The sequence below is a fragment of the Bacillus rossius genome, chromosome 13 (genome assembly GCF_032445375.1).
Source record: "Bacillus rossius redtenbacheri isolate Brsri chromosome 13, Brsri_v3, whole genome shotgun sequence".
In the NCBI taxonomy this organism is placed as follows: domain Eukaryota; kingdom Metazoa; phylum Arthropoda; class Insecta; order Phasmatodea; family Bacillidae; genus Bacillus; species Bacillus rossius.
The window spans coordinates 27,285,439-27,306,247 of record NC_086340.1 but is presented as its reverse complement, the minus strand read 5'-3'; the positions used below and the strand labels follow the sequence as shown (position 1 = coordinate 27,306,247).

At 32.7% G+C, this 20,809-nt stretch overlaps 1 protein-coding gene across 4 annotated transcripts in view; it reads right to left on the bottom strand.

Annotated features, from left to right (window-relative positions):
• The window catches only part of LOC134538399 (dehydrogenase/reductase SDR family member 7), a 47,055-nt gene that overhangs the window by 13,358 nt on the left and 12,888 nt on the right, over positions 1-20,809 (bottom strand). For all 4 annotated transcript variants that reach the window (XM_063379694.1, XM_063379695.1, XM_063379693.1 and 1 more), the window contains one exon: positions 1,614-1,723. In XM_063379694.1, coding sequence (XP_063235764.1) covers positions 1,614-1,723 — 110 coding nt within the window. The remainder of the gene's footprint in view (positions 1-1,613; positions 1,724-20,809) is intronic.

Genomic DNA, 20,809 nt, shown 5'->3' with positions numbered 1-20,809 from the left:
TTTAGCATTTTTAAATAAAAACTAAATATAGATTTATGACATCAACTTCATAATTTAATATGTTAAATGAGGTAATGTAAATGACGTAATTGAGGTGAATTTTGCTGCATATTAGGTGTTATTGACTTCCATTTGGTGCATGGTGCTTGGCTGTTTATTGACTTAGTTTGGCGGTTATTTTGGTTTCATCACTATTCACCAAATAATCTTGCCTCTATTAATGTAACGTGAGAATTCAAACTGAAAAGACGCATCTAAAAATAAATGTAAGTCAGTAAAAGGCAGCTGAATACTTTCATTTAGTTACTTTTTTATGAAATTCATGACCTATAACCACGTAGTACCAGCTAATAGGTGTCTAATAGGTAGGGGCAAGAATACATAGTGAATTGTGATAAAACCAAAATAACACTGAAATGCAAGTTTGTACACCATAAAGCACCAAAATGCATCTGAAATCACAAAATAATTAGCAATTTAAATAAAAAAATGTAACTCAAATCGCAAAAACAGATTTCTTTTAATATATTAAACTTGAAGAATATATCATATTTAACATGGAGGTTGTACTAAATTGATGTACTAAAAAGATTATTTCATTTTACTTTCTGACGTGACAACTTCTAATAAACCGATGAACGACGGCTGCACACACGAAAAAGTGTCCCGTTATACTCATTGTACGCTTGCGCCGCATATATCTCTATTCCATTCGATTGGAACAACCATAAATTTGACTTTTTCGAGGCACATTAAACTTGAAACACTCCCATTCATTTACTACTTTTCCTATCATCGTCCTATCCTTAACAGAATAACACAGATTGGAAGAAGTTAAATAGCAAACATGTATAAAAGTTATAGTTAAAATAATCTCTTCATTAAAGTAATAAACATATTTGAATTAATGAGTGCAAATAAAAGTAAATTTATCAATTAAATTGTAGATTTAATTTCACTCCTTCTTTGTATCCATACAAAATAGTGATAATTCAATAAAAATGATTCAATTTTATTCATAAAAAGTATGCAATTATTTCATCAATGTTTTGTTATGACGTCACGTTAAAAAATCGTCCGTAAACCGAATGTACAGACAACCAATTTTTTTTATTTTTCAAATGTTATTAATCACTTATTTCTATATGAAGACATTGGTAAATTTTTCAAACAAGCAATTACTTGTAGATTGATTTTTATTGTTCCATGTAAGTATAAATGCTTATTACTAATTATTATATCGTAAAAGAGCAATACGTAGTAGTCACAATTGACTGTTTTGGTGAATTAAGTATTATGAAACATTTAAGTGTCGTATTTGTTTACTAATATCCTATATTTATGAATTAACAGTTTATAAAAAAATAAAAACAATAACATTGAAACCTCCTGTTTTAAAAACGAAATTAACCTAAAAACAAAACCACAAAATCTTGTCACTACTAACAGATGAAGTCACTGGCTACAGTATTACATAAAATGAGAACTTTCAAGAGAATGTAAGCTACATACACTGATCAACATAGGTAGCAGGAGTTTCTTGCCAATTTCATGCTGGCACTATTTATTTCCCAGCTATCTTACAGTTAAATAATTAGCCATGCAGTACTCACACAACCAAAATGGTTGATGACTTTGTCGAATGCTGCCTGGTGAGTGTCAAATTTTGTCACGTCCAACGGGAGAACGAGAACGTCTTCTGAGCGGAGAACTGGGCTTCCTTCTGCGACACAACATAAAAAAAATAGACTTGCAGATTTTATGATATTTTGTGACATCAGGTAAGACTGCACAATGAAGCCATTGGTTTTTTGTGCATTGGTGGCTTTACCACTTTACCTTCCGTCCAGATGACACGGTTATTGTGTCGTATGAATTCTGTAATTTTGGTTTTTGCATATTTGTTAATTAAAAGCACAATATTTTATGGTTTATGGTTTACTAGCTTTTACCCGCGGCTTCGCTCGCGTTGATATCCTTAAATAAGTATCAAAGATCATTGCAAAGAAAATAAAATACATAATATGGTAATTATTTTTTTAATGCGTGACTGGGATCATCAGTATTTAAAAATTCTAACATACTATTTAGCTTAAAATCTGAAAACACGCTTTATTGAAATATGTTTCACTATTACAAAAAATAATTTTAAATAATAACATTTTAAAAAGTTCAAAGTATTAACATATAATAAATTACTTTTTTCTTTAAGAGCTTAAATCAGAATATTATTCTAGGATGCTCCTGTATACTATGTTATAAGTTTTTCTGTCCGGTGCAAACATGTGTAGATTTTGGGCATTGGACACACGCAAACAGGCTACATATAGTTGGCCATGGGAAAAGCACGGCTTTTCCAAATGCACCCCTGCTACCTGCATTGTTTGCCCTTGCGCTTTGTTGATGGTAACAGCAAAACTAAGCCTGACGGGAAACTGAAATCTTTTGAATTGGAACTGTAGATCACTGGGGATAACTGGAATTAGAGGTATGATAACACTTTCCCCTTTACCGACACCTCTTAAAATGGTGGCACCAAGTATATTCTGCCACAATGTATGATCCGAAGTCTCGTTCCATTACATAGTCGACGAGCATCTAGATTTCGCATAAGCATGACTTGTAGATTTAGTTTCATTTGAAGTTTATGTGAGGGTACACCCGAAGTTCAAGTGATGATTGATTGTATCTATTGACAAATACTCCATTTCCCCTTGCACCTCTTTTAAAATATAAGTGTTGATTTTACTAGCAATATAATTTTTTGGCGCCAATATTGCTCTTGCGCACAACCACGGATCACTATTCAAATTTTGTTGCAAGTCCGGGAAAACTTGGTTAATAAGATCCACATCATTTTCTACTAAATTACAAAATTCTCTTAAAAGTAAAATATTACCTTTAGCATCAACGTCCAAACAACCATCACCAAAGAAAATAAACAGACACCTAACCTCAAAAATTAAAAAAGTTTAAGTATTGCTTGGCAGTGACAGAAAAATAAAATTGAATAGTGAATTAACCGCTGGTATTACAGTATTAGATTGGTGAATTATTTAATTTACTTATTGAAAGCCAGATGGCGTTAAATTTCATTCAACTTACTCAAACTCCCAGTCGGACGATCATACACCAATATCAAATTTTTTGCCCTTCAAAATTTTTTGCCCTTCAAATTTTTTTTTTAATTTATAAAAAGTGTTCTATGTCCTTTACTATACCCTTGAAAATATGCGCATAAAATTTCACGATGATCGGTTGAGTAGTTTCCGTGTGAATGGCAAACAAACAAACAAACAAACTCACATTCACATTTATAATACTAGTAAGGATGGTTTTATGGATTAATTTTAATTGTGTTAGTTTTTTATTTTTATAAAAGCTGTTTTGTAATACTTACTCCACCAAAATAGAGGAAAAATTCTACATGCTACATTTTTTGATAAATTAATATGTAATAAATTGTTCTAAAGCAGATACATTCAGAACATTAATAAAATTATATTTTGAAAAACTAGAAAACATGCTTTCTATGTTATATAAACTAAAAAGTATAAAATAATCTTTAAATTTAAGTAATTTGTTCAACAGTAACAGAATGAACTACAACTCTCTATAACGTAATTTTTTTTAAGAAGCTTAAAATAAGAATCCAATAATAAAACAAACCATTATTTTTAATTAAAAAAAATATATATGTGGGTTAAATTTTCAATCACTAATGTCTATTTATTAGGATAGAGTCATTATGAAAATGAAAGCAGAGAGCAACACAAGCTTGATATCAGATGTCTTAACATTTCTACCACTGATATCTATTCTTTAGTGCAGAGTCACTATGACAATGAAAGAAGAGAGCACCCCATGCTTTTATTTCATTAAATTTAATTGTTTTATTACTTGAATCTTAATTTAAGCTTATTAAAAAAATTATGTTATACAGAGTTTAAGTTCATTCTTTCGCTGCTGAAATAATTACTTAAATTTAAAGATTATTTCATACTTTTTAGTTCATACAACAAAGAAAGTGTATTTTTAGTTTTTACAATAACAATTTTATTTTCTGCTTTGAAGTTCACATTGAATTAAATGTTTATAAATCCCTTGAAATGCACCACAAGATGTGCCGATGGCGCCCGAAGGCCTTGGAAGGACGTCAAAATCAACCTACTTCCATTTTACCGGCTTTAAAAAAATTGGGGGCAAATGAATTCAGGCCCCTGAATGGCTCGGTACCACCGCATGTGAAAGAGAATAAATTTTTGAAATTTTTGACATTTTGTGGCTTGAGCAACCCCCCCCCCCTCCCCCCCCTCCGGAGAGGAGACAGTTAACTTGGAGAACATTTTTCACCATGCCCCGGCCTCACGAATACACACACAAAAAAAAAAAAAATTGGTTATCGCACAGAGCATTACAGTGGTGTTTTTTTGTCCCTCTGACAAACCACCCCCCCCCCCCCCCTCTTTTCAACAAATATTCATGAAATTGTAGTATTGTCATCGGTTCTACAATAAAAGTACGAGAACTTTATTGAGAGTCGGAACATGATTCTCTTCAATGCTCACAATACCCCACATAGCACATGTTAGACATAGCGTGTGACACAAACATAAGGTATCACAATGGTCAACACAACACATTCGCCAAAAACCTTTTTGTGTGGTCAGGTGAACTAAAGCACATGTTAGACTTAAAGAGTGAAATGGTAAACACTTAAAAAAAAAAAAAAAATGAACATTCTGTTGAAAAGGGCCAGGAACCAAATGCGAGGCCCCACCCAAGGGCGTCCGATGGTGCCCAAAGACCTTGGGAGCACATCAAAATCAACGTACTTTAATTGTCATGACTTTCAAAAAATTGGGGGAAAAATACCTCTTTCCTGAGGGGTGGGTGAAGTTAAGGACCTCGAATAGCCAGGAAACACTTCAAATTAAAAAAGAATGTATTTTCAAAATTTTGTGGTTTTGATCTTCTCCCCTCGCCTTAAGGGGGGCAGTCGACTTTGGGCAAATTCACCACTATGCCATGGACTCATGGATATACAAAAGTATATTTATTGCCCATAGAATGAAAGTAGTGGTCTTTTGCTATGGCCCTCCCACCCCTTCTCTCATCGGGTAATAGTCATCAAATTATTGTATTGTAATCAGGATTACATATTCTCGCAAATTTTCGAATCAATAAGACAATTAGAAGTAGGTTAAAATCAACTTACAAGATTTGATTACTTACATAGTTATTTACAAGTGAAGCTAATAAGTGTTAAAATAAATAAGAGAACATTTGTAATTTAAAAGTGATTCAATAAGAGATGTACAATAAAAGAAATTAAAATGATTTTTCTGATCCATGCACTTTGGTACAATATTTTTTTCCGGAAATGACATTCCTTAAATTTCAATCATTAAAAGATTTTTTTTTTTATAATTTGCATTAAGTTTAGGTTAAATTACACTTAATTCCATTATATAACTTGCATTTTGGTATTATAACATGCTTTCGAGGAGTGTCGAATTACCCAAGATCCAATGCTTGTTGGTAAAATTTTTAGCCTGTCTCAAAACAAAGTGAATTTCATAAGACCTTACATAAAATATAATAAACAAATATTGAACAACTTAACAAACTAAACCTATTTTGACAAGAAGTGTTATGATTCAAGAACTATATCATCTAGGATTAAGTGTTAATATAGATAGCTTTCACTGTCCACCATTCATACAGTAGTGACTCAATTAACTAAGTTAATACGGACAGTGGCAACCTTGGTTAAACAAACTCTCAGAATACACGGTTACGAAAACCGTCTTGAACTTCTGTTGGCCTAATGGTATCATTTTTTGGGGTGACGTTTTCCCGGCTTCTCTTTAGTGTAGACACTTCCACGTCACTCCATGATTTGTCCAAACAGTCTGAGGTTAGTTATCTTTACATGGTTTGTAACCTCCTGTAAAAACCAAAATTAAGGAGTTTTTATGGATCTTTTTACTTTGTTGCCTTCAACACTATCATAAAATACCTACAAAAAATCCAATGTTAAATAGTTAGCGCAGAAAAACAATTTAGTTGATTACTTCAATTCTTACAGGTACACCCATTATTATCCAGAATTACCTCTGGTATACATATCTAACCCAAGCACACTATCTGAAACTTACAAACCTAACATTTAATTTGATCACTAATTACTTTTACTTTATAAGTCCAAAGTAATACAGTAAAATACACCTTTTGAGATTAAAGGTGAAATGCTAGTTATTAAAAATGAATTCAAAATGTTTCTTATACATAAAATCTAATCATGTGGCCTGAAATTCACACAGCGTTGTTCACCGCCAAGTCTGAAAAAAAAGATCATTATAATAGCCGCACCCATTACTTGCATGCTATCAGTCTTTATTAAGGAGTTTTTAAGGATTATTAGTGAAATTTAAGAACTTTTAAGGGCCCTCATTCAATTAACTAGATAGAGCTTATTTTAAGGATATTAAGGAGGCGTACGAACCCTGCTTTACGCTTTCGTAAACAGTTAAATAATTTTTTAGCTCCTCGAACACATGTTTCAAAAGTCTTTACTGGTGATGGCGCTTTAGGTCGGCTCAGATAATACAGAATCTTGGTTAATTGAAGTTCGGTTAAACGAGACTTTACTGTATTTCATAATTGGCATGCATATTTTAGTCACCGATTCGTGTGGCCTCAATAAAAATTCATTTTGCTAGACTGATTCAGGAATTTCCGCCAGGGGGATACAAATTGTTATGTTTTGTCGCTCCCTTTACTGTTGCCAGAAAACCCTGTGGTATTGCACGCAAAATGCTGCGCAATATACAGCTTTCTCTGTTTCATGTTCGCGTTGTCTCTCGCTTTGAGTTAGCTTATCCAATCGACCTTGTAACTGTGTGCACAAAGATTGTCCCTGTTGACTAATTTTTTTCCCCAACCTGCATTGTTCCTAGCAGCAGAGAATAGCAGCTTATCACAGCCCTCAAATAATTACCAGTTACAATGTATTTCTTTGGAATTAAGTGTTTGCCCATTTGTCTTGAGCATAGCCCATGAAACAAAGCCCTTGGTAACATGCTCTCAGAATTAGATCTAACTATTTACTTGCAATATCCTGGAAACTTTTTAACAAAGCTGATGTCAAGGTTACTGTAACTTCTCGCCTGCTGTCACAGATATAAAAAAATTTATCTCAAAAAATTCTTTTTAATATATTATATATGCAAGACATAACATAACTTGTTTGCTTACACTGAAGGGTTCCGACATAAAAATAAATATACCTAATAGGCTAAATTTTTTTCTGTAACTTGATTTTGCTTCTTATTAGCATCAAATTTCCAGTCCGATTATGACTGTTAACATGTTCAAAGTAATACATAGTGCAGACAAGCTAATATGAAAACTTTTGTATTCCCACAGTTGACTTCTTTAGCCAGGAACCCTTTTAAGATAGGAAACTACTGTTATGATTATGTTGTCAGTAAGAATTGCTGTACAACAGAAAATATCTGTCTGAAATAGATTATGAAGTGTTTAGCTTAGGTATGCTGCATGTGAACTGCAGGTAAACATTGAATGTTTTAAAATTATGTCAAACCTTTTACTTTAACTTAAACTAGTGAATTTTTTTTGTGAGAAACAGTTTCTTTTAAAGTAAGTTAAAAGTTAGTTTAATATTGCATTTTAATTTAAATATGGAATGCTTTCGAAAAACGTCACTTTTTCGTTTGTACTTTCATCTTTAAAATAACTATTTTTCCGTCCTTAAATTGCATGCTTAATGTGTACAGTGAAGTTTCAATTCTTTAACACCATTTCAACACAGTTTAGCATTAATATCCCTGAGAATCAAGTAACTTAACTATCATTTATTTTTGTTAACTGCTAACTTTTAATCTGTTGCTTTTCTCCTACCAACTTTATATCAGTATCTTTTTTCAGGCACTACCTTTTTACCTCACAACTTAAAGTCTACTTGAGTTAGTTTTAAAATTAACTTACAGTTGTCTAACTGCACACAATGCATCATGCATGACTACAACATGTAAGTGTGGTAAGACTTATAACCTTTTGAGGCCCATTACAATTGTGGCATTTGAATTGGGTGTTTTTTAACTGAAATTTGCAAACCAGAAAAAATTTAAATACATAAAATTTATTTTGGCTATCGAATCTAGGCACTTTACCTTTATCCTGAGTGTCTCAATAAACAGCAGCTTTTCCAAAACACAAGCAAATGTTAGTGTTAGGAACTTGAGGTTAGCAAATAAATAAACAAATAAGCTGCAATTTCCGAAAATTATGATTATGCGGGAATAATGTATTCACCAGAAAATGGAAAAGTACAATTGACTGCACTTGGCCTTACAAAAATATTACCTTAAAAAAAACTACAAATTTACATACTATAAAACATATTAAACATAATATAAAATCATTCTTATTAAACAGTTGGTCCGATAAAAGTAATTAATATAAAGCTATACAAAATTTACAAACAGCTGCACAAACAATCAATTCTTTTTTGACGTGATAACGTCTTATAAATCGATGAATGCCTGCAGCAAGCACGAAAAAGCATGACTCATTGTAACGTTCCGCCTGAGCCGAGTGTGCAAGAATCGGCCAACCACCGTGCAAGAAAATCTTCTATAATATCAAACCGGTTAAGGTGGGCTTTTCAACTAATTGTTCGTGATTATATTTAAACAAATTATTTGAATCAAAATTAAAAAAAAAAACTGTAAATAATATTTGAAAATTAAAAAGTATGTAATTTTTTTATCAATGTTTTCTTATGACGTTATCACGTAAAATTATCGTCCATAAACCGACTTTACAGACAAACACCCCCCCCCCCAAATACTTAAGGGTGCTTAAGGGGCCTCCCTAGTAAAAATGTTTAGCGCGGTGGGCCACTGGCCACGTGCTACTGCCAGTGGTTGGGCGGGGCGATATACCTGAGACTGTCGCCTGCGCCGAGGTGGAGGGGGGAGAGGGCGTTTCAGCGAGGGGGGCGGAAAAATGGGAGGGTTGTCATTGTGTGGAGTCCATTTACTACTTATACCTGCGTTATCTGCGAACAAGATCGTGGCAAGAAAGGTGACTGTTTTTCCCTTTCGCTACATTCAACCAAAAGGATAATGTTCTCGCATTGCCTTGCTTGCTTCCTGACAGTGTTTATTAACTTGAAACATTAAATTAGTGTTGCGATCCAGTCCATATCCATGAAATGCACACAATCGTCAATTCTGTTTAAAACATGTATTTTTATTTTTTAATTAACGTTCTACATAATTAAGAGATTTACATACATTACAAAAAATGCTGTCACCAACAATCGATGTGTTAGCTTGTGTTTTCAGGGGGGAAAAAATGCAAAAATTATATCATTAAAAAAATTTCCAACATTATACTTTCGAACTGACATTTGTGTGATGAATGGTTTTGCACGAACAGTTATGCTTTCATTCATAAAAGTATTCCGCACCGCGACGAGAAATCACGTCCTACTAATAATTGAGTAATAAAACTGGGAATAAAATGATGAAAATAATATTAATTATTTTTACTCTTAGACACAAATCAACTTTTTAAATCGCAATAACGACAAATAAATTTTTAACTTACTTCCTGAATAAAAAGTGCATGTCAAACTTACTTTTAAATTCTGTAAAGAAAAAAAATGTCAGGAACAAACAAGTGTTCCCACCAACGACACATCGTCAACTTTGTATTCTAGGGTTCACGTCGTATTTAGTTACACTAAATATTACTGCATATTATTATTTTCTGGCTCTTATTACATGTTTAGCATTTTATTTTATTTTTGCATATTTTTTTAATGACTTTAACGTTGCATAATATGATGAATAAGTATACACGAATGAACTGGAATCCCGTTTCGAGTTACATACAGACTGTTCACTACGAGCAGTGTAAATTTCTTAGCTGTTGCAATAGCGGCCTACAGGTGGATTCAGACTGCAGGCTTAGTCAGTCACGCTGAATCCACCTGAGTTCAGATTTTATCGAAGACAAGTGCGGGTGGTATGGAAGAACTCAGTGTGCACTGACTGTTGTGCTCAAGGTGTCAGTGAAATGTATAGCTGGAATCACGGGCGAAAATTTGTAGGATTCCCATGAGGGCCACGGGATAACGTGAAGATTTTGCAAATGCAAGCGGGCCCCCTCAGACGGACTTTTTTATTTCAGGGAGGTTCGGGCCACCCTGAGATTCTCCCCTCCTCCCGGAATCTACGCATGCAGCTGGAATTAATTTTTAGCCAAGTACGTCATTTGGTGCTGTATTTAGGCTGTCAAAGAAGATACGAAATATGGCTGCTTTGATAATTGACGATAACTCCTTTTTATTGTGGAATAGTACCCATCTACAAAGAAATCTCTAAATATACCACCACTACTGTTGGGGATTTTCTATACAAACTATCAAAATAATTTTGGTTTCGTCACTGTCACTAGCTATTATTGTATCATATGAAAACATGTATGTTTTGTGTATTAATTTACGGTATTCATCTCTGTCAAAAAAAAAATATTTTTCGATAATAGAGTGTAAGCAATGTAGAATACAATGGCTAATTTTAAAATAAAAATGGAATAAAGTATTTTTTGCTTGCAGTAGTTCAAATTTTTGAATTAATTTAGTTGTTTGTTCAAAAAACCCTTCTAAAATCAAAGAAACTACCTACTTCCTAAATAGATAAATAGTGCTTTAAGATCACACGCTTTCATAAATATTTAAACGCCATTTAAAATGTATATTTCACATAATGATAAAATCTTATCAATTTTCATGGTCACGCCTAATGGAAATAATACACAACAATTCGTCATATATGTTTTTTATGCTTTTAATAACTACTCTACACATGAGCAAATTTCAATATACATAAAACTGAGGAACTAGGCATTACATTTTTAATCTGTGTACGACACTAACAGAAATTGAAGCATAAAACAACATTTTAATTTTTTTATTAATAAGTATTTCATCAACGTGAGCTTTGCTTTTATCTCAATGAAGCCACTCTACATAGAGGAAGTGCACATGTATTCAGTCTTAACATTAGACCCTCCGGATCACAGAGTAAACGAATGAATGGAATTCATAACATTACGCAGGGTTTTAAGACATATTTTCCCTTCTACTCAATCGCAACATCTCACTTAGCGCGTAAAATGGTTTCAGTAGACATAACATAAAAAATATTCGCCCCATGTACAGTAGAGGAAACTAAAATGTTTGGAACACTGTAAACTAATTGTATTGTCATTTCTGTAGTCGCTCGAAGTGGCAAACTATGCATCTTTGTTCAATAAAACGAAATATTAAAACAAACAAACAATAACATTACGTTCAGACAATTCGTTACGTGAAGTGAATGTAATAAAATACACAAGACAGTTACACACACCATTACCAAAACACAATCCCATAAAAATCATAATATTACATGTCGACTTAAAATTATTATTATTCACCATGATAATTTCTTGCGGGTAGCCAGCAACAAAGGGACACAATTTTTATTCATTTAATTAACTTTGACAAAACTTGTAAAACCTGGCATGAGCAAAGTAAGCTGATCCACAATTTTATTTTGCGTCAAAATATTAAACATCAACTAGTAATGAATTAAGAGTATGCTTCGCTTGGTAGAACACCGAATATAGTCATCTCCAGGTATTAAACTGAATTTTGAAAGAGGGACTCAAGTTTCTGAAGAAGTTGTTAACTTTCCTGATGATCCATCGACAGTTCGTAAACGGTCTCATCGTCGGGATGTCGAGCTTGGGACCTTTATCCTCACCATAGTCCCGTGGTCTGTTCTACCATTCGCACAGCTATCCCAACCTATACAAATAGCCGAGTGCTACTACTCCCGTTGCTTCTATCATGGAGCTCGCCCGCAGTCGTACTTCCCTATCCAGCCTGCGTAATACACGCGTCCTACCTGCTAGCCGCCAAGAACGCGTCCATTTGTGAAAAAGCCTCACCCGCCAACAATACTAACTCATTAATTATAATATGCAAAACATAAAAACATTACATATGCGATAAAACAAAATTTGCTGCTGTCATAAGCCGAAGAAAAAGAATCAATTTGAAATATAACATAGACAGATAAATCTAAAATGGAGTTATCGATAGTAATGTTTTAATAAACAGAATAATATATGTCGTATTACACTAAATACGTGTTCTTACTGACAACCGAATTTAAAAATAAATTAAATTACTTTTTTTTTCTTTTTAAACCATAACCGCATAGAAGAAACAATACTTTTGATACAATTTTTTGTATAACTATACGACAGGACTAAAAGTACATTGTACGTAATAAGTATTTGCTTATAGGAATTAATGCTGCAGAATATACGAATGGATTCAAATGCATAGAATTTAATATATTGTCAAATTTATTTGGAAATATGCATGTAACAAAAGATTGAATTTGAAATGAATTATCTGTTTTTAACTACAAATATAATTTTATCATATCTCACTTTCATTCAAACTTAAGAGTGTCATTTTCAACAACAAAATAGCCACAACTACACTTAAAAATATTTTAACTTGATACTTATATTGTATAACTTTTGATGAAATTAAATGTTAAGAGGTTCATTTAAGTTTGTAAGGAAACATAAATACAACGTTCAAAATAAATAACAAAAATTTTGTGTAGTTAGGAGCTCCGCGTCATGCAAATAAAGGAAAGTTAAACTTTTCAGTATACAGCTGCAATAATTATAGAAGAAAATGTTATTTATTCTTTACTTTTAATTCCCATTTGGAGAAAATAAATCGAAAAGTGCTATACCGAAAGTATAAAGTTGAAGTTCAATATCGCTTGTCAAGTAAGTTCAAGAACAAAAAAAAAAAAAGAAAATTTGTTTTCTTGAATCTACTTTTTTCAGAAAAGTATACATACATACAATATTATTATATTATAAAAATAAAATTTTTTAGTCCTTAAGTATAAATTACTGAAATATTTTTTAGTTAATTAATTTTTTCATGCGAAGAAATATTTAATTGTTAAAATCACGAGAACATAATTTATTATATTTATATATTCCAAAAGCTTATGTTAAAGATCGACTATATGTTATTCAATTTGCCCAAAAATTTTACTGAAATAGGAGAGCATTACAAAAACACAATTTAACTAATGTAGGTATTATAACAATGAGTTATGTTCATAAACTATATTAATGGGAAACAAATATTTATCATTTAATGATATGCAACTATTTTCCTTTGAGGTAAAAATTGAGGTATATTTAATGTAATAAGTAAATCCTCTCATAAAATTTACTGAAACTAATATTCTTCATTGTCCGTCATATTATGATTCCAAACAGTTTAAATCAACTGAAACATGAAATAAAATAGTAAGGTTAACCATGAGGTGTGGAAGAAATTAGAGATTACTTTGTAAAATGTTTTAAAAATTTCTCATGAAATATTGTGATTATTATGTTCGTACATAATGTAAAAAAAAAAATCAATACATGAAATTCAACACATACTTTGTATTGCAAGTTATTAAACATATATTTTAAAAACACATGTGCGTATCTAAGTCGAATTGTTATGTAATACATGATGAACATTACCGATACAACTTCCCTTACAAATAACTTTCACCCAAAGATAAGGCCGCGGACAAATTAGGTATACACACTGGTCGCACGAGGAGCTGAAATAAGTCGTATAAGAAAGCCGGCCGGATTAATTCTTTTCAAGCCAAAGCTAAAAGTAATGGATGTTGTGTGTCTAAAGCAGGCAGTGAAATTACATACAAGTTTACAGAATAGCCATATAAGATCTTTGACGCTTCTTATCCCGTCAGTGGACTGTACGCGAAGAACCAACTGCATCATGGCCCGCCGCCAGTTTTATACTTACGTATGAATACACTTGTAAACGTTGGTTTGTATACTTATGTATGTTGCCGACATCGATAGGTATTCTTTGGCAGCTCGATGTGGATTCATTCGAACACGTTTGCGCTAAACACGACATATTTTTACATGAGAGTGACATCGCGCACTGAAAAAAGTTGCAGGTCTGTAACGCAACAGTGATACAAATATTACATAGTTCGAACATTTTCTGGAGCACGACATTCACTTTGGGTAATGCTAAGCTACTTGATAGGTACCCTTTACCCGCTTTAAAAGTGATAACTTAAAAAAAAAGTGTACATGAAAGCAGACTCAGCCATATGTTTATTGCTGTTGTATTTGTCATAAACCTACCCTACGTTCAATACGGCCTGTAAGTAGAACCATGTTTTTTTTACTTGTGTACAAGCTGTGGTTGTAAAGCGAATTTATATTCTTAGTTAACTAACGTCTATCATAACATATTTGGAATAAGGCTACCTTAATTTTTTTCTAGATTGCTATATTGTTATATATATATATATATATATATATATATATATATATATAAGTATTACTTAAACGGAAATATCTGGTAATAAAAACAAATGAAAAAAAGCATGAAAGGTTAAGGATTATTTTTTTTCTACAACAAATAATTTATGGTTTAACTGCTTTGTGTACTATATAAAAACAGAAAAACTTTCAAAATTTCAAAATTTCTTTGATTATCCGTTATAGTTATGTTTGGTTTTAACTCATAAATATTTAAGTTGATTGCCAACGTCACGAATGTACAATAATTTATTTCACACCGCTCCGGGTTGCAGGTAAAGTAACAGGCGTGCAATTTGATCAGAAACGCGCTCTACTTATTCAGGCCCTTTAATTGGGCGTGACGGACCATGTGCCAAATATGTAACAATTATAAGTAGGTGAAGTATAAAAAAATAAAGAACTTGAATGCAAAATAATGCATCTAACAAAAATAATTTGCAAGGTTCTTTCGTGGATGTTGTAATGTGTGGGCAATATTTACTTAATTTTGGTTTTTGGATAAATTAATTGTGGTTTAAAATTTTTTAATAATTTTGTATAATTGCTGTAAAAAATTTATTTCCTGCCCTTATTAATTAATTGAGCTGTAGAAATAAGTTTATCTGAAAATTTACGTCATCTTTATTAAACATTGCCACTAATTATACTTTTAAACTTCAAAATGGTTTTTGAATTTTGTAATTAATAACGTACCATCCATAACTACATATGTGAGCGATCGGTCACTGACCTCATCTTCAATCCTCCTCGTGATTCCTACGCCAGGAGGAACATTTACATAATTCTGACTAGCTTATTTAATATAGAAATTCCCTAGTTTTTATTTTTTATTTATCATTCCATGAACATTTTTAAAACAGTGCAGACAATCAGATATCTATCTAACCAAAAAGCAAAGCAAAATGACATTTAGTTTTCAAAATACGATTTTTCTTTTAATTTAAGATACATTTTATATAAAACCTACATTTTTAAGTATCAAAACTTTTGTAAATAGTTAACCATTTGGTTAATACCAGTATAAAATTTTTCCCCGGCGTTGTAGGATGTGTAAAATCATTTTGGAAAACTAAAATAATTTTAAAAAATATTGGGTAGTATAATAATTGTTTCTTGATTTTTTATTAAAAATAAAAGGAAAAACAATGAAGTGTATTTTCATGTTAAAAATTAAATATAAATTTTGTCGAATTAGCTAGCGAGACTGTAAAGCCACCAATAAATAGTTTGTAGGACAACTTTCAATGTGTTGATTGATTAGTTTCAATACTTTATTTCGTAATACATGATCTAGTATGGTAAGCTTTAGGATATTTGTAGTTTAAACAAAAGCAATGTTTTAGAGATACACGAATATAGTCACAGAGTAAGTCGAGCATGTGGTACTGTGGCGAGGCACACTAAAAGCAATTCTGAGAATTTCTTTCGGTCACGGGATTATCTTTTACCGGTGCCGGTTGTGGGTTGTCTCCCTCTCACGCACGCACGCACACACAGGTAGCCTGACTCCCCTCCGGGAACGGGTTCCTCCACCACGCTACCTGAGCTGTGTGGCCTGCGAGCTGGCTTCGCCGAGCGGCAGCACGAGACGGTGGAAAACTTTCAGGATTTGCAGAAATTGTGGAAAAGATATCTCGGAATTCAAAGCGATGACTATATGTTTTAAATACATGAATTTCTTCAGAAAAAAATTATCTTTTTTTCTAGACTTGTACTTTTTTTCTGTCATTCTCCTAAGCAGTATAAAATGGCCCTAAAGTTGGATAAGTTGGTGATTTTTTATTTCATATTTTGATAGAAAAAAACAAAAATGTAAAAGTATACAGACAATTCGTGTATTATCTTCTCGTGGGTGAAAAATTTTCAGATTCGTAGTGTCGATTAATAAAGTCCCATCATTATTTTAAACACATAGTGTTCCGCTAACTTCTGATGCTACTAGGGAGGCCCCTTAAGAAAAGACTGTAACTATTCTCAGCTGTTGCTTGTTGTTTACTAGTTCAAATGCGTAGTTTGTTGACCTTGCTTCATCAGTCATAGATTGCAAACAAAAAAGAAGTTAATTCTATGCTATGAAAATACACAACTCGCAAAGTTACCATCGCCACAGGAGCCCCCTTACGACTCGTAACTCTCGCTGCAATTTCCGTTACACCAGCTCTACCAAACTACTAAATTTCCGTGCAGCAGTTTGAACTCGCTACCAAATATGCAAATTTATCACTGCAAAGTTTCATACCGCATACCTCTATAAACTTCACTTTTAGGCTTAAAAAAACACACAAGCCTATAAAATGAGCTGTGTCTAAAATTGAAAGCTACATGCTGATGTCAGTTATCATGCCAAGACGACAGCAGCAAACTCACAAAGTTTCCTTTTGGTCGGGGGGAATTGACGTTGTAGGGACTGGGTCACTATTAATTATTATTATTTTTTTTTTTTTTAAATTCTGGATGATCTCGGGAGCAAACATGGGTGCAAAAAGCTTTTCCACCCAGACGTGGCTCGCTGGAACAGGGCACGTGAATATTCTGACCGGCACTCTGTTCCGATTCGACTTGTTCGCTCGTCCAGCACGAGAATCCGGCGCCCGGCCTCATGCACCCACCCACGCACACACTTCGTCCACTCCACGACTCGCTATCAACTGCAACCAACTTCCCTCCCCTCCAGGAGGAAAAAGCCAAGAAAAAAAACAGGTTTCTGGAATCATTAGGTGTTACTGATTTCCCACACAGTATTAAAGTTAAAAAAAACCACTATTAAAAATTAAATAAAAAAACTAAACAAAGCATTACTCATCAAAATTGCTACCATTAAACACAACTTAACAACTGTTTACAATAATTGTTATTAAGGGCTCCGCCTACCTGGTCACACAGACGGTGCGCATAGCTTCAGGAAAAACAATGCGATTTCAAAACTACTCAAGATATCCGAGTGGGGTCTGTTTACGAAAAGCATTTAAGAGTTCGCTGAGGCCCGAAAAGTACTTTTAATTTTGGATCATGTTTTTAAACTGTATTTCTAGAAGAGTTAAAATGGCTAAAACGCATGTTTTCAGAGTAATTTTTAAGCGTAAAACAACCAGTACAGATTATTAAAAGTACTTAAGGGACTTGCATTACACCTTTATCTTCATTTATCGGCCATATAATGTTGCGGTCACCGCTAAAATTTCACAGTTATCCTGTGACGACGAGAAGACTACACGTCAATTCAGAGCCTTGCGCTTAGAGGCGATACCGCGCTAGAAATACCATCGAGCGTCGCACTTATCATCCCGCCTCACTAACACAGATACACCCCTGACGAGGCGGGCCCCTTAAGCTATGCTCACATCAGGACTTAGTTTTAAATAATCCAAATTACTTTTAAAAATATAATACCAAAGTTGCCAACCTTGCAAAGATCACACTAAAAGCAAAAAAAAAAAAAAAAATTACCACGTAAAAAGACTAAGGAATGATGATGTATCATTCTGCCACGTAAGACAAAAACTTATTTTTATTCAGAATGCAGTGTTATATTATATATTTTTTACTACTGAGTTTTTTGTGAAAAGAAGTTTAAGTATACAGTGTTTAATTACAACTTAATCATATGTACTTCTTGACTAGTATTGGTTACGTGACTAAAAATGTAAAATAAAAGAAATAAATTAACCTAAGCAACATTTATTTATTTTACACACACTTCTTTCGTCTGGTGGCACCCGCACAAATGAAACTATACTTCACCAAGTATCTTATACAGGACTGTGTAAACAATGCAGTTAATAGTGAAAATGCTAGAATAGAAAGTGGCCTTTGCAACTAAGGACAAACATTAAAATATGAAGCGACTGAGCCAATGCATCCAGATGACCAAAAACATCAATTCATTTTCATGCCTGAAGGTTAAATCTTTTCCCAGTTGGCTGCCTGACAACTGAGTGTTGAACTACAGTGGAAAGGCAAAAATAGGCTGGTGCATAATTTGGAGCTGCTATGGGGGCTTCGAAGCTAGACAGACAGGGGTTGTCAAAGGGCCTGTCTAGTCAGGGGTGTTTCTGTGTTAGAGACGGGATGATACGTGTAATGCTCGCTGATGCTTCTAGTGCAGTATCGTCTCTAAGTGCATAGGGAAAATATGAGTTTTGAGCTTTGACAATAAAATTATGTGATGGAGATATGAAGATAAAGGTGAAACAAAATAACCTAAAGCGCTTTCAAGAATCTGTAACGGGAGTTTCATGCCAAAAATTGTCTAAAAACAAGTGCTTTAGCCATTATCACTGTGCTCAAAATAAAGTTTAAAAAAGGTACGGAAACAAAACTTCTCATCAAACCTCAACATAGTCTTCAAAAACTTAGTGAGAGAGGGATACAGCTGTACTCTCACCAGAGCCAATATTTTAAAATAATAACGCATCTCATTCCCCAGCTTAAAATGACTGAAGTATGGCTCAAAATATGGCGATTCGATATGCAAAACTAGACAGAAGTTCAATTCTTGAACACATATCAGTACCATATATAATCACAAGCAGTGGTGACATAAGAATCAAACTTTTAGGCCTGTGTGAATACTAGTTTTTCTGAGGCGAAGTGAAATATCAAATTGAATGCTTAAAATATTCACGATGTTGAATCCAATTGCGAATATTGTTCTCAGCAAAGCTGTATTACACTTATTTTTTTTTTTTTTTTATAAAATACAAGACTGAATTTAAAAAACAAAATGTTTGATGTATTTAAGGTTTGAACTGATTAAGTGACTAACCAATTGGACCCCATGTATAGCATATTCAATTAAAGTTATAAAAATAAACATGCTTATTATTAATATTGAGCATACATAAAAGCAAACAGAGTGCCACCTTTTAATTTTTTTTAAGTAACCATCTTTATTCAAACAAAATATATACAACACAATAAAAAACATAATATTTTCTTCAGCAAAGCTTAGGCTTCCACTGTTTTAAAGCTTTGTAACAAATGCGAAGCTTCAGTTCAGACGCTAAGCTTTGCATCTCAACCGTAACTTCAAATAAAACAAATATAAAATTTCCAGGCGAAGTCAAATCAAATATTAAAAAGAGCTTTGATTGATTTGCTTAGTCAAAGCTTCACACAGGACTACCAACTTTTATAAAGGTTTATATTTATCTAAGAATTCCAGGTTTTTAAAAAGTACTTAAAAGATGCTCTTAAATGGTTTTCATAAAAGTACACCACTTACATATGTTAATCAGTTTTTAAATTGTGTTTTTTTTCTCTCAGAAGTTTGGCACTAAGTATCTGTGGCCCTTATGCTGTGATTCCATACAAATATACATTACTATGATATTCATATCGCAATAAAGATTCAGCTTTGAACTATGAAATATTTTTAAATATCTGAGAAACCATCACAATTCATGTGAAATATGTATGTTGAAAAAAATTACATCTTTTGTACGTAAGGGACTCGAACCCTTGATGTACAGAGTTCCCCCACGAGCCATTTGACACAAGAGTTGCGCAAGTAACATGTCTACGTGGTTTATTTCCAGTCCCTTCCCCGCTGTTTGTTTAAAGTCACCTTTGCTGCAATGAGTCACGGAGATAAGCGAGGCAAAGGTCAGAAATAAAGCTCTGCAGTGCATGGTGCAATGCAACAGCTGCAAAATGTTTGTTAGTTAAGGCTTTATAAAAAAAAATTGCAGGAAATATTTAAAAGTTCAAAAATTTAATAATAAAAACAACAAAAATAAATTTGAAGCAGTATTTATAAAAATAATATATAAACGACTTATAAAAATATACAACCATACTTAACATTATTTTATTTATTGACAACATAACTTAATATATGTAATTATTGTACTAACATAAAAAATGCTTTATTAGTAAAACGTAATTTTCATTCCTTTCTGGATGATTAATTCATACTATAAAAAAATACCACCATTTAATTTGGAATTTTAATACAAATATTTTTTTGTTCCGAAATTCACCTCTCAAAACACTTTTATCATATAAAATTATTCTAGTAAAAAAATGTGTAAAAAAGAAACATCATTGTTATCATTGAAAAAATCTACCATGCAGAATTAATTTTCAATTCTATAAATTAACTAAATTATATTTTAAAAATGGACAAATATTGGTGTGTATATATTATTTCTGTGTGTGTATACGTTAGTAAACAACATTAAAAAAAGTGCACTAATGCACACAGAAAAATGTGTAAAAAATAAACTATGTATTCATCATCATCGTTATCATTGAAAAAAATCTACTATGCAGAATTAATTTTCTATTCTATTAATTAACTAAATTGTATTTTAAAAAATGT